A 25,614-nucleotide genomic window follows, 5' to 3' on the forward strand; every position below is an offset into this window, starting at 1 on the left:
TGTATAGGTATTTTACATCGTATCTTTTTTATAGCTGCACGTTAAATTTGTAGTGAGCGAATGTAACGTTGATCATAAAGACTGTTAATTAACCGAATCGCCAATTAACCAAACGACGTGATTTTTAAGCAAAGTTCTGTTAATTTATATTTGTTTTATTTTGTTATACATATATCACCTATTTGTTTATTTTCTTTTTGTTTTTGTTTGTTTTGTTATTTTTTAATTTTCATTTTTAATTAATTGTGCTATATTATATATATATACTAGCATATTTTACGATAATACTTTTCCTTAGATAGAAATATCTTTTTTTCTCGTGGGACTGCAGTTGAATTTTACTTCGTATCTAGATACGTAAAGGTTAAAATTATACATGCAGCTAGCGTATCATTCGGCCTTCATTCTATAACATAGTCCGTTAAAGGGTTAATATGTTAATGAGATACAAAAGTATACATTTGAAACATGTTTCGGGCTAAATGCCAAAATATTTTAAATGTAAAACTAAATTGCAAGTCATAATTTGATTTTTTACCGTGTACATTATTTTGCATGTACTAGTACTGATCCTAAAAAATGTACATTTTTGTACATTGGATTTATATTTATTTTATATATACTTATTAAATATAATAAAAAAATATCTTTAATATATTAAACTATGATTATATAAAACGTACAAGATTATGTGTGGTTATTAAGGCTAATTTGAATAAGTATTTATTTTAATACTGCCAAATGAATCATTTATTCGAAACTAATAATATTTATTTGATACGAAAAATATTTATTTGATATAAGAAAATCCTTTTTAAAACAAATATAAATATTTATATTTATTTCGAATAAATGATTCATTTGGCAGTATTGAACTAAATATGTATTAATTTAATCATTTTTGCAGTGTATACTTTAATTGGAAAAATTCGATAGATTTTCATGAGACAAACATTGCATGTTAATATATAACAAGTATAATATTTTCAAGGATTTTTTCAAGGATCTTATTTTTCAAGATCGCGCGCGTGGTAGCTATGAATCGATATGAAGGTAGACTAAAAGATGGAAACTAGTTTTACAAAATGTACTTTACACTTGACTTCCTTTTCAATGCTTGTGAATTCCGAGGTACCTTTCGGAAACCTAAAGCATTTCTTAAAAATTACGGGAACCACAAACGGGATGTACGTGATATGTTTGCGAATGCCGAACATCAATTTTTCTCACGATGTCGAATATTAGTTTTATCACCTACACCGCGAATCAGCGTCTCTGTGAAATTCACGCTCTCTGATATATATATTTTAGGATATTAAATCGAGTAATGTATAGACGGATTAAATCGTAAATTTTCCTTTTTTCTACGCGAACACGTGGTAAAAGTTGCTGACTCGTTCATGACCATCGCAGTTCTTTATTTAGATTCTTATCATGCTTACTCTAAAAAAACTTCTATATACATGTTAGAAAATTCTTTTATCGTCATCCATATCCGAGAAGTTTTCGAACAAAACTTGAGAAGGCGTGGAAACATGATATTGAATAAAAGCTTTTCTTTTCGAAATAAAAGAGCGAGATATTTTTTATAACATATGTTGTGAATTATTATAATGCGTAATGTATTACATCACCAGTTTATCATTTAAGTCATTTAAATAATGACAGAGCTTTTTAAATAATCAAAAATTTACATATTAAAATAATTAGATTGGAATTATTGGCTTATATCATAATTTAATAATTTTAAACATTGATAACGACAAAATGTAATGAATAATATGCAAATTTATGTATGTCAGTATTTTTTCAATTTCACGATTGTTGAATTCTATAGAAAAAAATGGTTTAATTGATATTTGAATGAAACACATCACATCAATCTTGTTCTCACTCAAGCAATTTTATTTCTCACTGTAACAATCTGAAATCTAAGACCCAGCCGGGGTTAGAGGTCCAAATAGATTGTAAGAAAATCTATTGCCCAAAGAGGATAATCTCTATTTATCAACGTAAGGCAATTTGGAAAAAGCAATTTGTGAACCAACCACGCTTTCAATTTTCCTTGCAAACAAGTATTGGATACACGGGGGCTTAACGAGTTCGACTAAGTTAATTTAAGGTCATGAAAAGCTATATAAGATATTTTTCATTTAATTAGTATGTGACTATTCTGAATGGTTAAATACGATGATTATGGATCACAAAATGTAATGTCATTTTGGGAAGTTTTGATTTTTTTATTATAAAATTGATTTAATCAAAATTAGAGATATTTTAAATATATTAAATATATTGTCAATATAAATTTATATTGATGATGCATATTTTATATTTATAATAAAATATATGACAATAAGAGCCAAGCGCAGTAAATTTTATTTTATTGTAAAATTAAAATAAAGTAAGTAAAATGTGAATATAAAATATATTTGAAATATCTCTAATTTTGATTAAAATAAATTTATTATATTATAAAAAAATCAAAACTTTCCAAAATGACATTACGATAAGAGCCAAGCGCAGTAAATTTTATTTTATTCTAAATATATATTCTATTTACAATAAAATAAAATTAACTACGCTTGGTGCTTTTAGTGTCACTTTTTCTCTCGATTCGATTGTATTCGGGAAAGCTTTTGCAACTCTATTTAATTCAACAATTAATTGTATCATTTGTTACCGAATAATAAAGACGACATACATATGCATATATAACTGTTCTGCAGCGCGATCTGAAATTCAAAGTCAACATATTCGGGAGATCAAGAAGCAGAAATGTTTCGGTTAATTATTAAAGATAAATGGCTTACCTGGAGATAAGGCACGGCCTTGCACAGCTTTAATCCGAGAAACCAGGTCTCCGTGACATCCCATAGAACTGACGGCGGTAGACAAATGAGCAACACGAGGAGATCGGCCACCGCCAGGTTGACAATAAAATAATTAGTGACCGTTCGCATCGAGTGATTCCGATAGACGGCCATGCAGACGAGTGCGTTGCCGATTATACCGATGACAAAAACGAGGCTGTGCATAGCGATCAGCACCCAATCGGAGAATTTGGGGGATATGTGCTGCACCATCAGCCCGATGTAATCCTCGTCCGGGATGCAGTAGTCGTTGGTGCAATTGGTCGCGTTCGCGTACTCGAGGTCATCTCTGTCGTTGCCCGTGAACGAGTAGTAATCATCCACCCCATTGTCGTCGAGTGCGTCGCTCATCGACGCCAGCAAAGCGACGATCATCGACGCGGCGAGATTCATATTTTACCAAATTTTTTCCTTTATTTTACTGCATCGCGATTAAGCTCGAACGTCGCGTTCGAGTGCGAGATTACACGCCGCGTAAGTGATTTAATTACTCCCGGTTTGTTTCTAATATTGACGTTCCGTTGCATTGTAATAATATAGGCATTCATCGATCGATGTGGAATTCGACCGGATAAATCACGTACGTAGATAAATCACTCGTTCTACCGTATATATACATTTAAATCAATGACGCAGGTGTCATCTCGCAGACGCCGATGCGTAGCGGCGGAATTTAGTTGAATGAATTGCACGTTGTCAAATATAAATTAATGTCAAATGTAAATTATTCTCGACGTGAAGAAGCTCCTTGGAGATACTCGATGTTTCCACAACGATCGTCGTTCAAAGTTTGCGACGATTCTCCTTTTTCTCCTCTTTCTACGGCCATGGCCGTATGTACTTGGGTGACCTCAACGCAGAATTTCTTTGCAGCAAAGGATTATGCATTCTTCCGTTCCTCAAGGCGCGATTGTAATCAGCCTCATATCTGTGTACAGGAAAGAACGTGATCTTAGAAACGTAAATCGTTCATCTTTTGTGCGCTACCCGCAAAGCAAATTTAATATCCGTTTCCGTTTTTAATAACACTATGCACGTCAGTAGCGCTGAATTCTATGAGATGCTCAACGCGAGTTTTCAATAGCCCAGAATCTGTTAAATCTATAATCCTTCTATAATTCTCTCAGATATATGTATAAGATACTTACGATTTTATATACAATAAGTTTAATTCTCTTTTTCTAATAACCGCCAGAGGAAGTGGCTTTTTTGTTGTCCAAAAATAAAACATCTTTTCATCCGGGAAAAATTTTTTTATATATAACAATATAAAATTATATAAAAATATATAAAATTATATATATAATCTCAAAATCATATATGAAATATCTCCATACATAATTAGAGAGATAAAAGTGCTTTTTATATATAATTATATAAATTTATATACATATATATAATAAATATTTCTTCATATATATGTATAAATATATATGTTTCATATATAATTTGACACGATTATATGTGAACCCTTATAATTTATATATAAATTTATATAATTATGTATAAAAATAGACATATTTCACATATAATTTTACGATTATATGTATAATTATACAATTATTTATACATTTTTTTCCGGGGATAAATCAATATTTTTTAAATTATTTCTCACTTTATATACACTTTGTTCTATATTTAAATTTTTATGCAACTGATTTATTTAAATCGATACAATTAATAAAGGGGAAAAATTCTTCATCGTAAAGAGCGATTATCGGCGAAAATTGATTTGTATTTACGCAAGAAATAGCGGGAGTAAAATGATGATTTGAAGCAATCTTGCGGTTGCACACAAACGTAATGTTACGAATAAATCAATGTCCTTACAAAGAATTCCAGAATCCAAAAAGAAAATCATTGTCCGACGTAAAATATCGAGTCAATTTTTATTACTGAAAGAGTAACATTTGTCACAATTTTTTAAATTTCAGAATTTCCCATATTGTTAGTGAATTTACAAATTAAAGTTCTGTTGATTTAGAGTTGCGAACATAATATATAGATATATTATTTATATGTTTAGCAAGAACTGAGACAGTTTTAGCAAAAGTAAATAAAAAGTTTTTAAGAGTAACCTACTGCGATTAATGTTCTTGTAAAATTGATTAAATAACATTCATTGATTAAATTACGCGATTGATGAATATGAACCGATATGTGACTATAGTAGTTGCGGATTTGTATCTTGTTTGTCGGTAATTTGTTAATATAATAGATTTTTTCACGTAGCACAGCTTGAAGCTCAATATTCAGCGATACGATAAAGTAGGTCGACGCAATATTTATGCCAGATATATTGAATTATGACGTTACAGACGTAGGATACGAAGTATAGCCGGTCAATTCTTGCAAAATTACGAGTTTTTGTCAACAACGCCGCTTTAACTCAATAAAGACTTACATTGTAAAATGGTAGAGGCGTAGAAAATAGAGATGTGAGAAATAATTAAAAAAAAAGAGGTTTGCGTCTCCAGATAATTGGAAATTATTAGTGGCAGTTATTACGTGTTCTTTTTATTTTATGTCTTCAGGTGATTTGTTGGGCTAATAACAAAGTTTGTATCTTTTGTTCTCTCTATCGGTTTATTCTATTTTATCGAATCAAAATGGTTGACGAAAAATTAGTTACGCTATTAGTACGATCGTAAAAATCGTATGCGTACAATCCGTTTTACCTTTCTAGGTCAATAATAATTTATACAAGTCGTAATTCATTTACTTATGCTGATATGACGATATAATTCAATATGTTTGGCGAAGACATCGCCCGCTCGTATAAAACAAATTCTGCTTCGAATTTAATGATGCATATTCTATTATCTATATTTCCTTCTAACAAGAAAATTCCATTTGCGAAAAATGTTTCATTTTTAATCGCTTGTGGAAAATTATTGATATTTTCATTGACCAAAAATTGACTGTCAAATTATAATATAATGCCAATATTACGAGAGTATATACAATATGTATGTACCTATATGTATATGTATGTATATATAAAGCTAAGAATTAATAAACCTCTTTTAAGTTTAGTTACATTTTTACAAGCTTATACGGATTTTTCAGAAGTAAATATTTAATTTTTACTTTCAGATAATAACTATAATTATATTATTTATAGCCACGAAATGTCACAAAATTATCAGAATTAATTTATATATACATTTATATATATTTATATAAATCTAAGAATTAATAAACCTCTTGTGAGTTACATTTTTCAAACTTATACGGATTCTTCAGAAATAATTAAATTAATTTTCGCTTCTAAATAATAACTATAATCATATCCACGAAAAAATGTTACAGAATTATCAAAATTAATTTCTGTAGATTTTATATTTTTTAATTTAATATTCAATATTCTATATCTTTACATTTCTCGTTCTAATTTATTAAAGAACAATATTGCTGCAATTTTAATCTCGATGGAGAGACTAATGATGCGATTTTACTATCTTTATCAAAAACTTTTCACCATTTTTTTCTATTTAAAATTGTAGTAAACACAAACTCATAAAAAAGCGCTAATGTCCTGTTGAAGTTCTTTCTCCTCTTTTATCACATCGAACAACGTTTACTCGTAAAACTTTCATGGTTCCGTCGAGAATAATCGAAACTACTCTCGTATCTTTATATACAAATTCAATTTCTTCTTCTTTTAATTTGTAAGTTCCGCAAAAATTCTAACATAATTCTTTTATTTAAAAATCTTATCTTATATGTAATTTATTAATTCGCTCTTCATGAAAACGAAGTAATTAAAGCTCGCAATTAACTGTGCAGGCAAGAAGATAGGTACGCCCCTCAAGTGTTTCAGAAAATTGAGTCGCTGTGAGTGTATGCGACACTCAGTTCCGCAGTCCTTTACATCTGCCAAAGATTAATTTAACTTTCGGTACGTTATGTACGTGGTAGGGAATCTGTGCTGTGTTATCGCTGATACAACTGATTGTGCGTGAAAAAAGTTCGATGGATCATTTCTTCTACATTTCATATTTGCCCTCCATAAAATTTCACTCTTTTCTACATTAAGCAGATTAGATCCGCTTGCATCTTTTGCATTTAAAATAAGTTCCTTTTTTATTCTCTGTGTAATGTCCCATTTCGTTTATCAGTCCGACTAATCTGTATAATAAATAAAAAGAGAAAGAAAGAAAGAAACGCGTGAAATATTTTAGGATGTATATCTGGGAAGCCAAAATATATTCCGCATTTACTTACGTACGAAAGGAAACGCGTCGTTAGACTTTTAGTATATTCGGGGTCTCGTAAAGTTTTCCACGCTGATTTATCGCTGCATAACCGCACTTTCGTTTGTTGCAATCACGTATCGGGATCGTTATTGACATCGGGCCAATTGCCAAAACAACTAGTTAAATCTAATTCAAAATGATAGTCGCGTAATATTAATCGGTTTTTAGTTTCTCTTTCTTTCTTTCTCTGTCGTTGAAATATATAAATGGACATAAATGTACGCGATAAAACTCTAAAGTTACCCGCAAAGGTACGATCACGTTTTAGTTTGTATCGTGGTGTAAAGTCGCGTGACCATCCTTCCTTAATATAACTTGTTCATAACATCTTTCTTAAGTGAAAATTTCCACCACCTACTCGACAAGATGAAATTTTTATTTCTTACATGCTCATAATTGAATTTTTGAGCAGAATTACGTTAACAATATTTTTGGTATTCTCGCGTAATCTCAGCGAGTCGCAAATATAGATAAAACCATAAAAATATGAGAAATATTTAAACTATCGCTTTACATTTATACATAAACGTATCAACATGCAACACTTTTTTTCTTCATATACATGTTATAGTTAACAGTAGAAATTAGCTCACATGTTAGCTTTGTATTTTGTTTTCTTTTAACGCAACTTGTGAGAGTAGAGAAAAATATCGAACTCATAACTTAATTTATTTATTTTAATAACGTTGACAAAATTAATTTATTAAATGTTACTTTTCGTTGGAAAATTAATTGGTTACTTTTTGTTATTTAGGGTCGCAAATTTTGAATTCATGTCATTAATTTTCATATATTAATTTGCGGAAAGCTACTTATATAATTATAAGCTACTTAAATTAGTAATAATAAAATAAAAATAAAAAAGATATAAAAACAAAAAATATTTTCAATAGAAAATATTTATTTTACAATAAAAAATAATGCTTAATATTCTATCTAATATCTAATACTATTTGTTACAATTTAAATGAAAATTCTTATGTATATTTTATTATATATTTAACTACTTGTGTTATTTTAAATAGTAACATTGTATATAAGAATCGTAAAAACATTAGAATAAATTTAATATTGCGCATGCAAATATTGACTGACATAAATAATAATTTTTTAGATTGAAATTTGATTAATATATCAATAAGAGCCAATCGTAGCAAATAGGTGCGTGTATATTTTATTATAAATATAAAAATATAAATATAAAATATGTGCCATAAGCATATATATTTATATCTGTGATGTATATTTTATATTTATAATAATTTTATATATTTACAATAAAATATATATGCACCCTACTTACTCTACTCCTATTACGATTTTTTGAATTTTACAATGAATTTCAAAGTCAATTTACTAACTTCTCGAGAATAAATAATTTGCGGACAAATATTAAAAATTCTGATACGCGCCCAACAATTATTACCTGTGATTTTACCGAAAAATTGGCCAGTATATACTTCTGCCGAGCGAAAAATCAAAGATTTGAGATTTTCACAAGGTTCACGCGACTTCACAAAGTTTTTAACTTGATCTTTCCGGATTCGTGCTTTTGTGGAGCAGTTTCGCGAAGCAAAATCTCAAATTGAATAATTACGGACGATTTCTCTGTATAGGATCGTTAAATTGTATGGCTTTCACAAAGGGTGTACAAAGGGGTAAGTACACCCCGCCGGAGTAGCGCCGAGAGCTCCTTCGCGAAAAGAGGATGCGAACGCGTCGGCGGACTCTGCGAAACTGAGGTATGCGTGGTTTTAAAGGGACGCCGAGAGGTACATACACGCCGATCACGCCGCGTCGCACGCTAACAGTTGCTCAATCTTTCACATTTTCCTTGTCAATAATTTTTGTTAATTGTGCAGTTGAAAGAAAATCTAAGATTGTCCACAAAAAGCTTGTTCGCAAAATGATAATTCTCAAATAAGAACATTTCGAGAATATTAAGCTCCGCGATAAAGTACGCTATTAAATAGCGATATTAAATATGCAACAACTTTATTCTTGTCATCATAAATTATTTTGAAATGAGATATTATATTATAATGTGTGCATCATTACAATATAAGTACATTCTTTTGTCATATTAATGACAAAATGTCATTTTAATAATAAAATCGTTATTTTAATGATAAATTGTCATTTTAATAACGAAATTGTTATTGTAATGACAAATTATCATTTTAATGACAAAAGATAGTAATATTGAAGCAGATTAATCCGAGAAGACGGAAATATATTAATTTTTTGATTAATTTCATAGTTTAAATCTAATACTTAAAAACTCCATTTTTAGAAATCTATATTCGCGCTTTGACTATTAAGATTGGATATTAATTATAAGAAAGACTTTTATTTATTTTTCTACCTATCTGCTAAGTGAGTTCAAGGATTTGAATAAGTGATTTTTCTGAATTGTTTTGACATGAAATATGGATGGAACTTAGAAAATTGTTCCCGTTACGTACGTATATTTGTAGCATTAATTCAAATTCTCAATTTACTTTCTTGAGATAAGAAAGACGAAGTATATCTACATTTTCATCATTTTATTCTGATTATCATATAGATACATAATTATGTTCTAATTAAAAGTTGATAACTAATGATTTATGATGGCAATAACTTTTTCAACATGTAATTGTGTTATTTCATTTATCTCTAATTTTTAAGGTATTCTATAAGATGATTCATGATTATTATATAAAACATTGAAAGCATTTTGAAGCTTGATATAAAAATTTTTATAAAGAGTTAAGATAAATTACCAATTATTATAGTTTTTACTTTGATTAAATATCTATAGATATTTATAGATAAATTTTTTAATAAAAATGCCATTACGAAATAAATTCCACTTTGAAATTAAAAACATAACGTTTTGATTATTAATTTGTTTCTAAAATTTAACTCGTAAAAAGATTTTTATTTTCAATAGATTTTCCGAATTTTTTAGACCTTAAGAATGATTGATAACTCGATATTTTTATTCCAAGAGAAATTTCGTCTCAAATTTAAAAAATAAATTTACTGCAAAAAAATGTCATACTTTAGTTATAAATTGTTCTGTTCTATGTATAATGTAAAAGATTATATCAAGTGTTTAAGATATATTTGTGAAACTAGAAACACACCATCATTTTTCAACAAATCGCTTTTTCTATCGAAGTATTCATCGTCCCTCGATGTTTACTTGCATGTTCATTCATCATCAACCACTGAATTGTCACTGCTTATCTGTAGTGATTTATCGAAAAAAGTATTTTCCACTGGTCGTCCTACCTTCGTGTCGCGTTAATTTCGCTTCGTTAACATTAATTAATCTTATCCCTTATGGAATAGACAAGGGACAGTATCATAAGAGGTATGTCCGAGCAAAATTGACCGATCACCGCGTAACAGGTTTTCGAATTTAGAAATTATTTAATTAATAGCGCTTTTACGCACGTCGTTTCAGATAATGAATTTTGTATCATTAGACATGAAAGCGACAATGTCGAAGATACATGTAGATACATATTTTTCAATTATAAAATAATGCTATACTGAAAAATATTCTATATGCTAGTAGAAAAAGTTTATAAATATATACTAAAAAACAAAATAAAAATATATTATTTTTTATAAGTTTAATGTTAACTTTTATTTATATTTTAAATGTAATACCAATATATTTTAATATCCTTTGTATGCTATTAAACATTTTTTGAATATGATAGATGATAATGTAATATACATGTTTTTTTATCTATCACATTATCATCTGTTATATTTAAAAAAATTTTAATGGCATGCAAAAGATATTAAAATATATTGGTATTATATATTTTAAATATAAATTAAAGTAACATTAAATTAGCAAAAAATAATATATTTTTGTTTTATTTTTTTTAGTATATTTATAAATTATTTCTACTAGTATATAGAATATTTTTCAGTATGGTATTATTTTTGGAGACATATGTGTCCCAATGGTACCAAGGGAACAAAATACAAGTAACAAATCAACGAGAGATAAAGTTCTCAAGACGAAAAATAGAGAAAAGAGAGAGAAGAATGAGAAAAACCGACGGAATACAGATAAGCTGTGCTCTGCTTTTTTTTATTGCTCCTTTAATCTCTTGAAAAACGCATCTTCTTTTTTTGCGGAACAACTTCTTCCGAATGCACTTAACGAACGAAAGAGATATAATGTCAAGCTTGCAGCACCGCCAACTCCAGCTTTATGATTCGCTTCAGTGCGGTTGGACGACCTATATTCCTATCCATGAGTGCGTGACCGGAAAGAAAGGGAGAGAGGGAATAAATGAGAAAGGACAAAAGTAAATATTTTTATTTCATCCGAGGCTCAGCATGACGCGGTAATTTCTTATCAATATACGAAATATCATTTCGAGAAAGGCTAATATTGAAGTGGAAAGCCGATTATTTGAATCGATTCGAAAGTAGGAAAGTAATGATCGAAAGAGAGTGAAACTTTCAATTTATCTAAATAAGCCCAGCTATTTTTAATAAATATGGAATAATGCCCAGGAAATTTTATCAATACAATATAGGTGGCAATTTACTCACATTGTTTTATCCCAAAAGCATTCTAGAGATAATCAATCATAATAAAATATTTGCGGAAAACGCTACATATATTTTAATCTAATGGGAATATAAGAATACAGTATTAATAATAACAATATAATGCATACAGTAGTAAAATAATAAAATGCAAAATACTTATAAAACAGCTACAGAACAGAGAAAAATGCACAATTATTATATATATATATATATATATATATATATATATATATATATAATATTATATTAATATTTTAAAAATACACATACTTTAAAAGGAGGGAGAAATTCGCGAAAATTCGGTTATAATTGAATAATTGCAATCTTATTCAAATTAGCAAGAAACATACATTTATACTACGTATTTAATACTTTAAGTATAATATTACATCGAGTAGCCCGTAAAACTGTCACAAATTCTCTAATATTTTAGCTTTAGATATAAAAATATAAAACAAAGAAACACCACACAAAGAATACACACGAATACCGCGGAATATTTGCATATCGTATATTTCCAGCTTTTTTCTTAATTTATAAAAATGTTCATTATTTAATTAAATAATAATTTATGTTATGGTAAAATATAAACGTTGTATTTAAAAACTTTTAGCACAGTATCATATTATAATTGAGAGATACAATATATTCTTGTAGATATATAACTTATAAATATAATATCCTAAATCTCTCTAAATTAATAACGTAATACGATATGTTATTAATAATTAAAGTACAGAAACTCGCGATATTTCACGGTAAGCGTGTTTGTTTAATTTAAAGATGATATATTAAACAGGTCAATCTCATCAAAATCATGAAAATAATAAATGAAAAAGAAAAAATAATTTTTTAACACACATACATATTTATTCAAATACATGTGTATATGTATAAAAATAATATTTTTCTTCTATCGGCATTGTCACGATAATTGGTCCGCTTTAATACGTTTGTACGACGAAGTTAAGCAGGGAAAGGAACATTGGTCTAGAAACAGGAACAATATAGCAGAGTATAATATCCGGGAAATATTATAAAAAATGCAAAAGATTATACATGGTAGGGGGTCGGAAGGATAAAGGGAGCCGATTATATGTCTATATTTAATTGAAATTCCCATTAAAGACCGACGATTCCAAAATACGTACGTGACTGTTTGACCATATATAATATTATGACAGCTATGTCTTTTTCGTCACGCAGTCATATTATTAAATCGTTTTATCATCAAAAATACATTAATAGAAAGCCAATTGAAATGCGCGGTTCGTAAAATTCTCGCGGCGAGATAGATAAAAAATTAGTCGATATAAATTATGATCTTACATAGAACGTCCCAAAATATATAACTATTTTTCAATTAAATTGTTTAAATTGTTCATAAACAATAGATGACTTATCTCAGATACTTCAAATAATTAGTGTCATAATTGCAAGAATGCATTTTCGATTTATCGATACAAAATATTTATTTAATATAAGGAGAATAAAATGTTTTTTCGTTATAATTTTAACTTTAAGCTACTTACTTTATTATACTATTTTTCGTAAAACCCTGCAAAATTAACTCGTAATTAAAATTACATACATCAGTTTCTCTTCTACACAAAGAAGGAAGCTTAAGAAAATTGAGTTTCTTATATTATACATATAATTAAAAGTGAAGGTATAATGAATGATGTAATATGCATACTTTTGTGATAAAAGTTTTATATTTTTCATATTTTCGCGTACATACATTTTCTCCATTGAATATCACAGATATTTAGGACAACAAGTATTAAAATTTAGTTACATAAGAATATAACATATTTTATAGCATCCGAAACATGCAGAAATAATATCATAAAAGCAAACATTACATAAATGTTATATATTGATGTGATTACTGGTTGGATTTTTAGAGCTTTCAATATCTAAACAGATCTTTTAATAATGCATTCTTTAATGTATTGTCTGCCTAAGCCTTCTATATTTGATAATATTTAATTTTATCGCAAGTTGTTATATGTGTAATCAGCAGAAAGTTAAAATAATTCGCAAAACTATAAATTATTAACTATTAATCAAAATCGCTGTATATACAACAAAAATTTTCATTATACATTAGCTCTTCATTACATACATAAGTTTACTATAATAAATCGAGCATTCTGAGAGATTATAATATATAATAATCTGTGCATTTTATTACAAGTCATAACCATATATCTCGCAAAGAGATGCTGCAATCATAATGAGCGATTGATGAGGAGACTAGATCCAAAATTACATAGCGCTCATCATTTCTAGTACGTTTATAATTAGGTAACATCCTTTCAGTATTTTATGTACACAATTGAACAGAAAAATATTGTTGATTTGAAAAGTATTTAAAATTCAAAAATTATTCCTTCAGATATAATAGCAATATATAATTTGCACGAGTAATTCTCTTAGTAATTCTACTATTTCCACTGATACAAATGCAAATATTTGCTCATTTTGAGATATATTTATTATAATATTTTAAATATATATATATTTATTCGAATTTATAATAATTTATAATTTATATTAATAAGCTTTATAAAGTGTAGGACAATCTGCATAGCACGAACCAACAATTTTTTATCTAAAAATATTTCTGTTTATACACCTATATTTCGAAAAATAAATTTTATTTACAATTTCTGATTGATGAATTGAAAATAAGAATAAAAAATGATAAAATTTATCGATTCTCTCCTTTTTCAATAATTAAATTTATTCAGGTTGTTTACAAAGGTGTATAAATTTAGAAATCAAAATTTTTTTAAATACCCTCTTGATTGCTTTAAAATATATTATATCTCAAAATGTACGTGATTGTTAGAATAGTAGTAACAATTATCATTTTTACATAATAAGCAAAGTTGCTTATTGAAATTCTCTTTTAGAAATAATTGTAATTTCTATTTTCTGTTGAACTCTATTAAGCCTCTGTTGTAGAGAATAGTAATAATTTTCAATATTTGAAAAATAATAAACCAGTCTATTTTCATATATGAAAAATAACAGTTCATCTATTTTTGCCATAATACTTAATAACGTGCCAATAATATTATATTTTCTTTCATTGCATTTTAGTGCATTACTTTCACACATTACATCAAAAAGATTGTTTAGTGTATTTAAAGATTGTTTTACTGCATAATTATATTATCATGTTTTTTTACTATTTAACATATTTGTTTTATATCTTGTCAAATGTAGAAATAAATAATTTTTTTAGTTTAGTACTTTTATCTTATATTGAGACTTTGAACTACACCTATTATTGATTACTTGTTGGATCCATAACTATACTATAGTTAAAGTAGGCACTTTTATACTCTTATAATACATTAATTGTGCTTCTCTCATCAAATATATTTATAAGACATTGATACAGTCTTATCTCTGCTCTATAATTTTCCAAATTAAGGTAGGAAGCTTGAATGTAATTGTAAAGAAAGCAAAAAATTAAAAAAGAAAGAAGTAAAAATTTCCTATTACTATATCAATGGCACACAAGAAAAAGCAGTTACTCCATGTCGCTTCTATTCCTAATATCGCCATCATATTTTGATATTAACACCTGATTATCTTCACCTCGCCACTTTTGTCGGACGTAAATAAACAGTCCAATAAAGAATATTAAGATACCAATGCCTCCTATTCCAAAGCATGTTACAGTACCCAATGTTGGAAGAATCAAAAGTAGCTTAACTTGATTTGCATAACTGGCAGTTAGATTAGCCTCTTGAGAAAACCATAACATTGGAATGTACGTCTTCTTTATATTTTCAAATATACTGAAAAATGAAAAATAAATTGTATAAGATAAATTATTCAAAAACATATAGAAAGAGTATATATCTAATTCTATAATACATATGTAATTCAAACATTCTCTTAATTAAATTATTATTAAATCTTTCAATAATTTAGATAACTTTTTTTATTACTCACAGCACAATTTTAATAAAGAAAATTAAAATTTAATATCTTATAAATAAAGCATCTTAATATTTCAGATATTTTTCTATTATATATATATTTAGTAATCAGTAGTGAAAGAAAATGTTATTTCTTACATATGCCTCACAATTGTTTCATTGGCTTTCAAATAATCCCTTATTTTTTATTCTCATGAAATTCTTATGTGTGAGACCAATTACATATTACTTACCTCATGTGTTCTATTGGTTCTACTAATAAATTTAATTGTAGTCTCGCCTGAACTTGCATTGGGACACCTGTAGTCTGTAAAAGTTATCTCTAGGTAATATCTACGTAGCACAATATACTTGCATATAACATTGATAAGAATAATGCTTTATGCAAAATACATACCGGTTCTATAACCATCGAGATTTCGTGTTTTTCTTTATCAGGCGACATTCCTAATACAGCCTTTCTGTAACTTTCATCTGCTAAATAAAAATGTGGCATGCTAACGAATGCCGGTGCTCCATACTTGCAGGATGAAATATTTAAAACTCCGCTAGGTCCACAATCTCTATTGGGACAATAACATTGTCTTGATGGTACATTTTCGCCATTATCAAACATTTTATTATCTCCAATATATTTGTTTCCAGTTAGACTTTGGAATGTTGTTGTATTTTCATATGATAACTTCACAGATCTAAACAATATGTAAATTTTATTACTTATGAACGTTTTTATATTTAATTTAAAAAAAAATCAACTTTTGACACTAATTCATACTATTTATATAAATATATAAATGTGTATGCAAATAATTTATATGTATAAGTAACATTTGTATGGAACAGTTAATATATAATCCAATTTATTCAAAATTTAACATTAAACCTTTTAAAAATTAACTAAAGATATGATATATTAAAATAAAAAAAAACAATAAATTCATTTAAAATGTCAATTGAATAGCAATTAATATTTAATTTAAAGTAATTTTTATTTTTACAACTACATATATAATGTAGCATAAATAATATTTATATTTTATATAAATATTTTACTACTTACGTGCAAATATCAGAAACAAAGACAGATACGGTCTTATTATTTGGCAAAGGTGGCCAAAAATCGCCATTTGATCCTTCTATTATACCACATGAATCCTCATAATGATCTGTTTTAGCCTTGAAATTCCATTCTTTGACCAATCCCATATCATAGAAATTTGTTGATCCAGTGAACATATTGAATGTCCCATCATAACTGTCTGAGCCATTTCTCTATGAACAAAAAAATACTCATTGTTTAGAATCAATCAAATCTAATCAAATTGTGTTTGATGTATATTCAATTTATTATGCTTACCGCATAGAACCATCCAAACTTTGAATATGGAAGTTCAGTTGCTTTCATCTTTTTTGCAATGTCCAATAATGTATCATTAAATCCTTCGAATATCAACTCATTTACACTTTTAGTTAATACTAGTTTTTCTCCCAAACGTACCATAAATCCATTGGTTAACTTGCGTACAAATGCAGACTTATGTCTTACAGAGAACCCGACTGTCTAAAATTGAACATTGTGTAAAATATAATACATAAAAAAATTATGCTAATAATTGGTAAATTATAATGTCTTACTGCAACTATTGGATTTAAATTAGTTATTTTATCGGTCAGACTCCCATTGGACAATGATTCCTCAAAAAACCAAACTTTTCTTCTTTGATATGTGACAGTTCCATTGTTATTCCATAATTTATTTACTTTATAATCAATTTCTCTGTAAAGAAAAAAATATATATAATATATATTATTAATTTAGTATTAGCTTAATTTATTGAATGTTATAAGTGATTTTGTAGAAATAACAATACCGAAAAACATAAGGCCCCATTTCTTCAAAGTGTGGTGTTGCATTTAACGATGCCTGAAATTCATGGGGATTTGTCCAGTTGAACATATAAAATTTAAAATACATTGGTATAGGAGTTTCTTTCCACATACTATAACTTACAGATGACGGTGTTAATATTAATATCTGTGTAAAAAGAATATGTGGATTATAAACATAATAGTACTTATATACATTTAATGAGATCAAATTTTATTTAATATATTTCTTCAACGTACCTTTGTGATAGCCCAATCATATATGTAAGTGGTCCAGAGTGATCCTGTGATTATGCCAAGAAGCATGATTATTGTACCGACAACTGAAATAATTATAACTTTTGTACTGGATCTCTCCATTTTTACAGGAATTAGAGGTCTGAAAGCCATAAATAAGTAATAATTAGTTCCCTTTTTTACTTTTATGAGGATATGAGAGCTGCAACAAGCAGAAATTAAATTCAGGATCATCTTACAAATACATTTTAAAAATAATTGTATTTGGATAATATAAAGTAATATTTTAGAAATATTTTCTTTATAGTATAAAGAAAATAAAAAAATTTTATATAAAAATTTATTTCAGAAAATTTAGCTTTGACAGTATAATTAATTGATTACTCTGGATAAAATAGAATTTAGCAATGATTTTATCAAAAATATTTTCAAAAGTTCTACGTAAGCTTCGACTTACTCGGTTTTTTCATATATTATAATTATTATTCTTATTAAGCCACAAAGAAATGCTCTTACGAACAGAACACGACATTATGTAATTATAGGGAAGGATAGTTGTGTACAACCATTCATGAAAGTAACTGTTTGAAAGGCGTAAAAGTAGTCTGACGAAACATGTATCAGCTGGTCAAGGTAAACATCTTTCATGAAATGGTTGTGTGTAATATGCTGCATAATAATTAAGATATTTGTAAACAAGTAGAAATCAAGTATGTTAATGATTATTTGCTTGCCCCAATTTTAACTATAGAAATCGAAAATCCTACGATTCTTTATATATTATAGCCTTTATGTGCTTGTGAAATATCCCAAAATGTCATGTCACAATTCATATGTCACTATATATTATATATCACATGTCAATCGCAATGTAAACAAATGTAATTTATTTTTATATAAATCTATATTTTTATATCAATCTATATTAATCTTAAAAATGAAATAATTGATAAAATCAGCTGGTGTTAAGTCAGATTTATATCGAGTGTAGACTAACCTGTCTTACCGTAATTATTGCGCTATATCGCGCTATATTGAGTAATTAAAAGAAATGGAAAGTTGTCTCGTGTTAAAAAATTCACGATATAATTTATGGTACACATTGATAATCACAGTGGTGACTTGCAGCTTTTTCGCATCTATGTGTACAAATTTCATAATGCAAGCATAACGCACAAAGGAAGACGTATGGATTACTAAAGTCTGCTTCTCTTTTTGTTCTATATGTTCTACCATATAAATTAATATGTTACACTTCATACTCGTGAGAAAAACGTGAAGTATCGTAGAGAGTTTAAAAATTAATAAGATGAATTTTTTCCTCATAAATGAGTAATGTATGATATAATGATTAGATATTTTTTGTAGAGATAAAAAGGCAAAAAGACAAAATATAAGAAAAATATATAGAAATATATAGAAATTGCGATTTGAAAATAATAATAAATTTAGATAGTGTATAAAAATCTTTGATGTAATCAAATGATATAAATTTTATAATTAAATATTGATATAAATTTATTTTAATATAATTATAAATGATAAAAATATTATTTATATCAATCGATTATCAGATTTTTATTTTTTCAAATCGCAATAATTATTCAATACCTTTTTTATCTTTTATCTCTACAAAAAAAACATTTATAATTATACATATATTATACATTATACTCATATTTCTACAAGAAAGAAATTTATTAATTTTATTTTAAGATTTTCTCTTATTAATTTTGAAGATTTTCGGATAAGAAATAATAAATTTATTAATTCTATAATTAACATATAAAACTTTTAATGTGTCGTGAATCTTAATATTGAAAAAAAAAGATTATTATTTCTTTTAAATTTCTTTTCCACTGCTTTATAGATTTGATAATTGTATATATCGATTATATGTGCAATAAGAAGAATCAAACAGTACATATATCTTATAGAGAATTATAATAATTGCTCTTGATAACAATATATGACCGCGACGTACGTTATTGTATATACCATATACTGTGTGCATGCACAATGTGCAGTATTTTTTATAAACGAAAGCATATAATATATGCTGCTTCGGCAAAACAATTTCCGAATGACTTGCACGTCGTTGTTGTAAATAATTATTTTAAATATTTACGATTACTTATAATTATTTTGCTTAAATTACTTTAACGCGAATATGTCAAGCGAAAACTCTAGAAAAGACGATTTAGACAATTTATTCGAGCTTAATAGATACAGAATAAAAATTCAAATAATATATATATATATATATATATATATATAATTTTTTTCAATAAGATTGACTAATATTTAAAAGGAGAAAGCACATCAGATATTAAAACCTAATAATAATAACGTCTTATTTCTTGCTGTAACAATAAAAATGTTTGCCCACGATATAAATATTTTTACATATTTTTTCATATTTTTACGTTCAATTATTGAAATTTTATTCGAGAAGTATCAAAATTAATTTAAAAAAAAATGATAGACACACACGGAAACATTCAGTGATTTTGCGATATTCTAAATATATATTTTCTCACCGCACAGATGTCTGTGAAGCAGTTACATGTGTGTGCATTTTAGGGTCATCAGATAATGATGAAATTGAAGGATAGGCTTCAGTCATTTTCCTTTTTTTCGTATTTTAAGTTCCTTCAAAGACACATCGAAGAAAGATGTTATAGTGGCAGGCCGTTTTTTTCCTCTCGACGAAGAATAACTAATCACTCAATATAGTTTTTATTCCAAGATTGCAAATTCTTGTGTTTATTTTTAATCGTATAACAATGAGGTAGTTTATTTAATGTTTAAAATAGAATCTCTGTTGAAGACGTATATTTTTTTATTTGCACGTATCTTTTTAAGGTACCTGTGCGTGTATCGAAATTAATCGTATCAAGAGAAAAAGAGATAAATAACTCTTCCGTGCAAAGTCTGGCCACTGATTGTCAAATATATCGAAACGAATAGGATGGTATTAGATTTCGAGTGCTTTAGCACCTGATAAACTCGAGAAATATTGTTGAAAACAATCCCTCTTATTTTTATCTGATAGATAAGAATCATTTAAAACAAATATGCAAGATATTTTTTCGTTTCTTTGGACATCAATTAAAGATATGAAAATATATAACATATTTTACAAGAGTTTAAAATTTTCATAGCTATACCGGTGTAAAATTTCTAAATTTTTCTACAAAAAATGTGAAACAATTTTTTTACGTGATATATATCTAACACATTATTATTTTATGAATATCTTTTTAAAACAAGAATTCATCTAATAGCATTTGTGTAATTAAATCGCAATAAAGATATGTTATTTTTAATAACCAATAAAAATAAATCTTTTTAGAAAGATTATATTTATGAAATATATTTATATTTATGATTATATTTATGATTAGAAAGATTTATGTTTATGAAAATCGTATATTTAAAAAAATTTTTAATAGAACAAAGTTTAATGTTTTGGTTTTATAATTATTTAAATCATTATAATACTTTTTGCCTATTTTCAAACATTAGATTCTTTCTAAAAACGGAGTGAACTTAATTAAAAGCACGTACGGTTTTGAATAAAAAATATTGAAATAAAAATCCAAAGAAATAATCAATTTAGAATTATGAAAATTTTTTCTTTATTTTCGAATTCTTAAATAAACTTTGAAATGTATATTTGCACATACCTATATGTTTCTGTACCATATGGATTATTAATGAAACAGCTTATAAAATGTGTTATCTTTATTTATGTTAAAGTAGAATGAATTATATAGATGAATATAAGATTTTATTAACAAGTTGAGAAATCGGGATATTAGTACGATCAATATATGTTTCTTCTAGTACACATATATATAAAAAAAGAAGTATCAAATACACTTATCTATTCGTATATTGTACATGTATATGCAAAAAGTTGTCAAATTATAACTTATATATTTGTGTATATGTAAAAAATTTGCTTGAATAAAAATATATTTATATACCCTAGTTATAATTCAATCAAGAAAAATATTAATCTTTTATTATTTAAGAATATTTTTTTTTAATTGGAAAAGAAAAATTAGATAGAAAATAACTTATTTTCATAATAAAATAAGATTATATAGAATTTTATAAGAAGAATTATATTATGTTATTGCACATATATGAATATATAAATGTTGATTTGACTCTTTTTTCTATGTAACATCTTTCTGCATAAATCTATCTGTACTTTATACCAGGAGCCGATGCACTATCTGCTAACAAAGCTATTTTCAACTATATCAGTTTCAACAATAATTATATATAAGCTTCCGAGACAAGTAAAAGATGATCGTGTGATGAACGCATAAATGCACTTACAATTAGTAAAATATTAAATCATCATCCATTGAATTATACATATTATGATTAATCATTCGGCAGAATAAATATTGAGATTACAAGTGGGAAAAATGAATTTTTTCACGAATGCATTATAAAATATACTTATCGTAAGCTGTTCAAAGTTCACAGATTTATTCATGCGATCGCAAATGTGAATGATATACAATAGATATGCTGAAAATCATAAAGAAATGTATATAGATAAGAAAATCAGGCGACAAAGGTTGAAAGGTTTTTAATTGGATGGAAATGAATCAACTGAGTCATATGACTACTTTTTCTGAGGATATGTATGTCTAATAAGGAATATAATTAGTCATGATGACAAAAGTTCTGAAAACAATTCCTACATAGAGATTTTTTCTTAGAATTTACCCTGAAAATTATGGTAATCATGGGACAATATGCGAATTTTATGAGTTTCTCTAATTAATATTTATCACAATAAAAAATATTAATATCTACCACAATAAGATATAAAATATGTTCGATTAATTTTTGTTTATGATTAATGTTCATATTAATATTTTTTATTGTAGTAAATATTTAATCAGAAAAACTTATAAAATTCTTACCATACGATTACCATGATTTTTACTGTTGATAGAATATATAGTTAAAAAAACTCAGAATATTTAAATAACTCTGGATATAAATAAATATTTAAAAAATTATTTGACTTGCAGCAAAAAAGTAACTTAAATTCCTTTCAAGTTCTTATGTGGTTTCTTGAGTAATACATTCATCGATAATTTAATTATGTTTGGATGACAGATTTGGCAATAAATTAAGACTCTTGAATTGTTAAATTAAGCGAGGCATCTTATCGTGCATTTTATTGCTAGTTTTTAACTTTTATTGACGAGTCAGAGCAGTGACATTTTACAGATAATTTGGTAAACTGACACTACGCTGTGTTAATATATAATGCGTCATTTCTATTTTTGATGTTATATTTATAACGTTTTTATCGCTATGCAATGCATATATATTACACACAACTCAACAGCGCAAAAAATATATTTTTTACTCTATTATTTATAAACATTTTCGTGTTCTGTTGACGTATATTTTCTTATCGGAGCAATTTTAAATATGTCTGTTGTATCTAATTACTTATTTATGAAAAGCAAACATGAATTCAAATGCATTGAAATTAATTCATTTATGCAACATTAAATAACTTTTTTCGAAATGCTCATTATTATTTTATGAGAAAAATTATTATAAAAGAATCTTCAGAATATATTCAATAGAAAACAGTTTAGAAATAAATATATGCATATGTGTTAAGTACTTAACATTTCGTTATATTATATTTTTTATATTATACAATTTAGAGTATACACACAAAAAACACGTAATATATAAATTAGATCGATTGCTTAATAAAATTGTTTCGCATATAACTCGAATGTGCATAAGATAGAAATGCGGAGAAATTATTAAAGCGTGAAGTGAAAGTGAAAGACGAAGAGAAAATCTTTCCGGTAATTGCGTACAACAGAAGCATCGCGATTCACAAATCTAAAAGAAAGTTATCATGCATCCTGCTTATACGACAAGATATAGATACACAATTTATAATTTGCTCGGAATAGTGAAGGCATAAAATATTATGGTATATAGTGAATAAAATATAAAGCGTATCGCAAAATTTTTCTTAAATTCACGTTTTGAATTGTTTAAATAACGCGTAAAAATGAGTAAAAATAATTAGACAAATTTATATTCATATCTCTTTATAAATTATAATATTTAATCCTTTTTTATAACACATCGAGTGATATTTCTATCTGTGATATGGATTAAAAATAAGAAACACGAATCAAACTTGTGACATGATCGGAATTATAGGCCGACCATAAGAAACACGAATCAAACTCATGGTTATTGTTGTTATATTCATTGAGATCAGTTAAATGCATATATTTTCAATATTTGCTACGGATGAGCGTTTAAATATCATACTGTTCATAATTTCGCATTTCTTTTTAATTTCTAAAAATTTAAATTTATTTAAAAAAAAATTCTTACGTAATAATGTTTAAAAAAGAAAAGATTAGTACAAAAGATAAATAGCTGTTCCTTTACTGAAAAAAGTTATTGATTCAAATAAGTATTTATTTCAATAGTGCTATTAATACTATTTGTTTGAAACTAATAATGTTGATTTGCCATAAAAAAATACTTATTTGATATAAGAAATCCTTTTTCAAAACAGATAAATATTTTATTTGTTCCATATAAATGGTGTTAATGCGACACTATTGAAATAAATATTTATTTGAAATCAATAGCTTTTATTCCTTGTTTATATCTGGAAATAATAAGATATGTATTGATATATATATTCAGATAATGAAAGTGATGATATTATTAATAGTGATTTAATATGTACTCAGATAAATGAAAGTGATGATACTATTGATAGTGATTTAATATATATATATATATATATATATATACTAGTATATATGTATATTCAGACAATGAAAGTGATGATCTACTATTGATAGCGATTTCATAAAATTAAATAAAATTGTTTTATTTGTTCTATTTATATTATAAAGTTTATGTGAATACAATATTCATAAAAAAGTAATCGTATTATATATATTATTACTGATTGTGATATTATATGCAAAGAAATCTTCTATAAATCTCGTATCTCTCTTCGAAAATACAAATTAGATTAAAGTCAAAGGTTAAATACTTGTTCTCTTTATCAAATAAATAAATTATATAATATAATAATACTAATATAATATGTATTCACGTCTAGCACAATCGTACAGTGACAGTTTGGTTGGATTTTTTTATGTTATGATTCATGCTGATATAAACGGCGATATAAAATACTTTATGTGACAGCGCTCTTTATTACAAACGCTCATCCGACACATTTTTTATCCGTGACAAACGATAAAAAGCGCGCCATAATCTTAGGATCAATAAATAATGCTCGCGCAAAACTTGCGAAGTTTTAATTTTAACATCTCTGATGACATAATGAAAAGTTCTCGATACAATCATTATAATATTGCCGTCGCGTTTTAACGATGATGTATTATCTCATCTCGACATAAAATCGATATTACTAAACGGATAAGGAATTCGATAAGAAATTCGAATCGCGAAAATCGTATCAATAATAATAAAAAGGAGGAAGCAAATGTTCTTTTTTCCTTACCTGTTCGAGAGTAAAAAATCCTTAAATCGAAGCTGCTTCTCAGCGTTTTTTGACCTCTCATGGACAGTTCGGTGAATTTTTCGCGTTCAACTCGCACCGCGATGTAACCAGATGTAAGGCGCGAATGCGCGCGAGTTCTGGCGCCAACTAGCTGCTGCGCCGCTCGGGAAACCGTCGTGGACTCGCGCGATGCAGCATACACATACATATTTATTTTCACGCACGTGTACATTCGCTGCGCGATTGTATCGATGATA

The 25,614-nt window shown here is 27.0% G+C and overlaps 3 protein-coding genes across 12 annotated transcripts in view; 1 reads left to right on the forward strand and 2 right to left on the reverse strand.

Moving 5' to 3' along the window:
• LOC114946092 (orexin receptor type 2) overlaps nucleotides 1-8,854 on the reverse strand; it is a 37,192-nt gene extending 28,338 nt beyond the window's left edge. For both annotated transcript variants that reach the window (XR_003822553.2, XM_029322520.2), the window contains exons 1-2: nucleotides 8,559-8,854; nucleotides 2,814-3,801 (exon numbers count right to left, since the gene is read on the reverse strand). Coding sequence is in view for 1 of the 2 variants with exons in the window: in XM_029322520.2 (XP_029178353.1) it covers nucleotides 2,814-3,266 (453 nt within the window). In the remaining variant the exon portion in view is untranslated. The remainder of the gene's footprint in view (nucleotides 1-2,813; nucleotides 3,802-8,558) is intronic.
• LOC114946098 (uncharacterized) overlaps nucleotides 1-25,614 on the forward strand; it is a 77,755-nt gene that overhangs the window by 26,520 nt on the left and 25,621 nt on the right. Inside the window, exon 1 of one of the 5 annotated variants that reach the window (XM_085485345.1) lies at nucleotides 18,377-18,420. The exons of the other annotated variants lie outside the window; for them this stretch is intronic. The gene's annotated coding sequence lies outside the window, so the exon portion shown is untranslated. Of the gene's footprint in view, nucleotides 1-18,376; nucleotides 18,421-25,614 lie in introns of those variants that run through there. 5 annotated transcript variants of the gene reach the window in all.
• Nucleotides 13,398-25,559, reverse strand: LOC114946091 (protein croquemort). 5 transcript variants are annotated; one of them, XM_085485338.1, is made up of 10 exons: nucleotides 25,358-25,559; nucleotides 17,791-17,929; nucleotides 17,675-17,698; nucleotides 17,535-17,587; nucleotides 17,299-17,440; nucleotides 17,021-17,224; nucleotides 16,724-16,935; nucleotides 16,061-16,355; nucleotides 15,897-15,970; nucleotides 13,398-15,519 (listed from the first exon to the last, which is right to left on the reverse strand). In XM_085485338.1, the coding sequence occupies exons 2-10, from the start codon at nucleotides 17,908-17,910 to the stop codon at nucleotides 15,249-15,251; spliced, it is 1,395 nt and encodes a 464-aa protein (XP_085341464.1). In that variant the 5' UTR covers nucleotides 17,911-17,929; nucleotides 25,358-25,559; the 3' UTR covers nucleotides 13,398-15,248. The 5 variants fall into 5 exon arrangements, with proteins under 5 accessions (XP_085341464.1, XP_029178350.1, XP_029178351.1 ...); XM_029322517.2 differs by having other exon boundaries at nucleotides 17,535-17,698; nucleotides 25,358-25,558; XM_029322518.2 differs by lacking the exon at nucleotides 25,358-25,559 and adding an exon at nucleotides 18,794-19,006 and having other exon boundaries at nucleotides 17,535-17,698.

Source organism: Nylanderia fulva, unplaced genomic scaffold (assembly GCF_048542155.1).
Source record: "Nylanderia fulva isolate GAGA-0341 unplaced genomic scaffold, ASM4854215v1 Scaffold36, whole genome shotgun sequence".
In the NCBI taxonomy this organism is placed as follows: domain Eukaryota; kingdom Metazoa; phylum Arthropoda; class Insecta; order Hymenoptera; family Formicidae; genus Nylanderia; species Nylanderia fulva.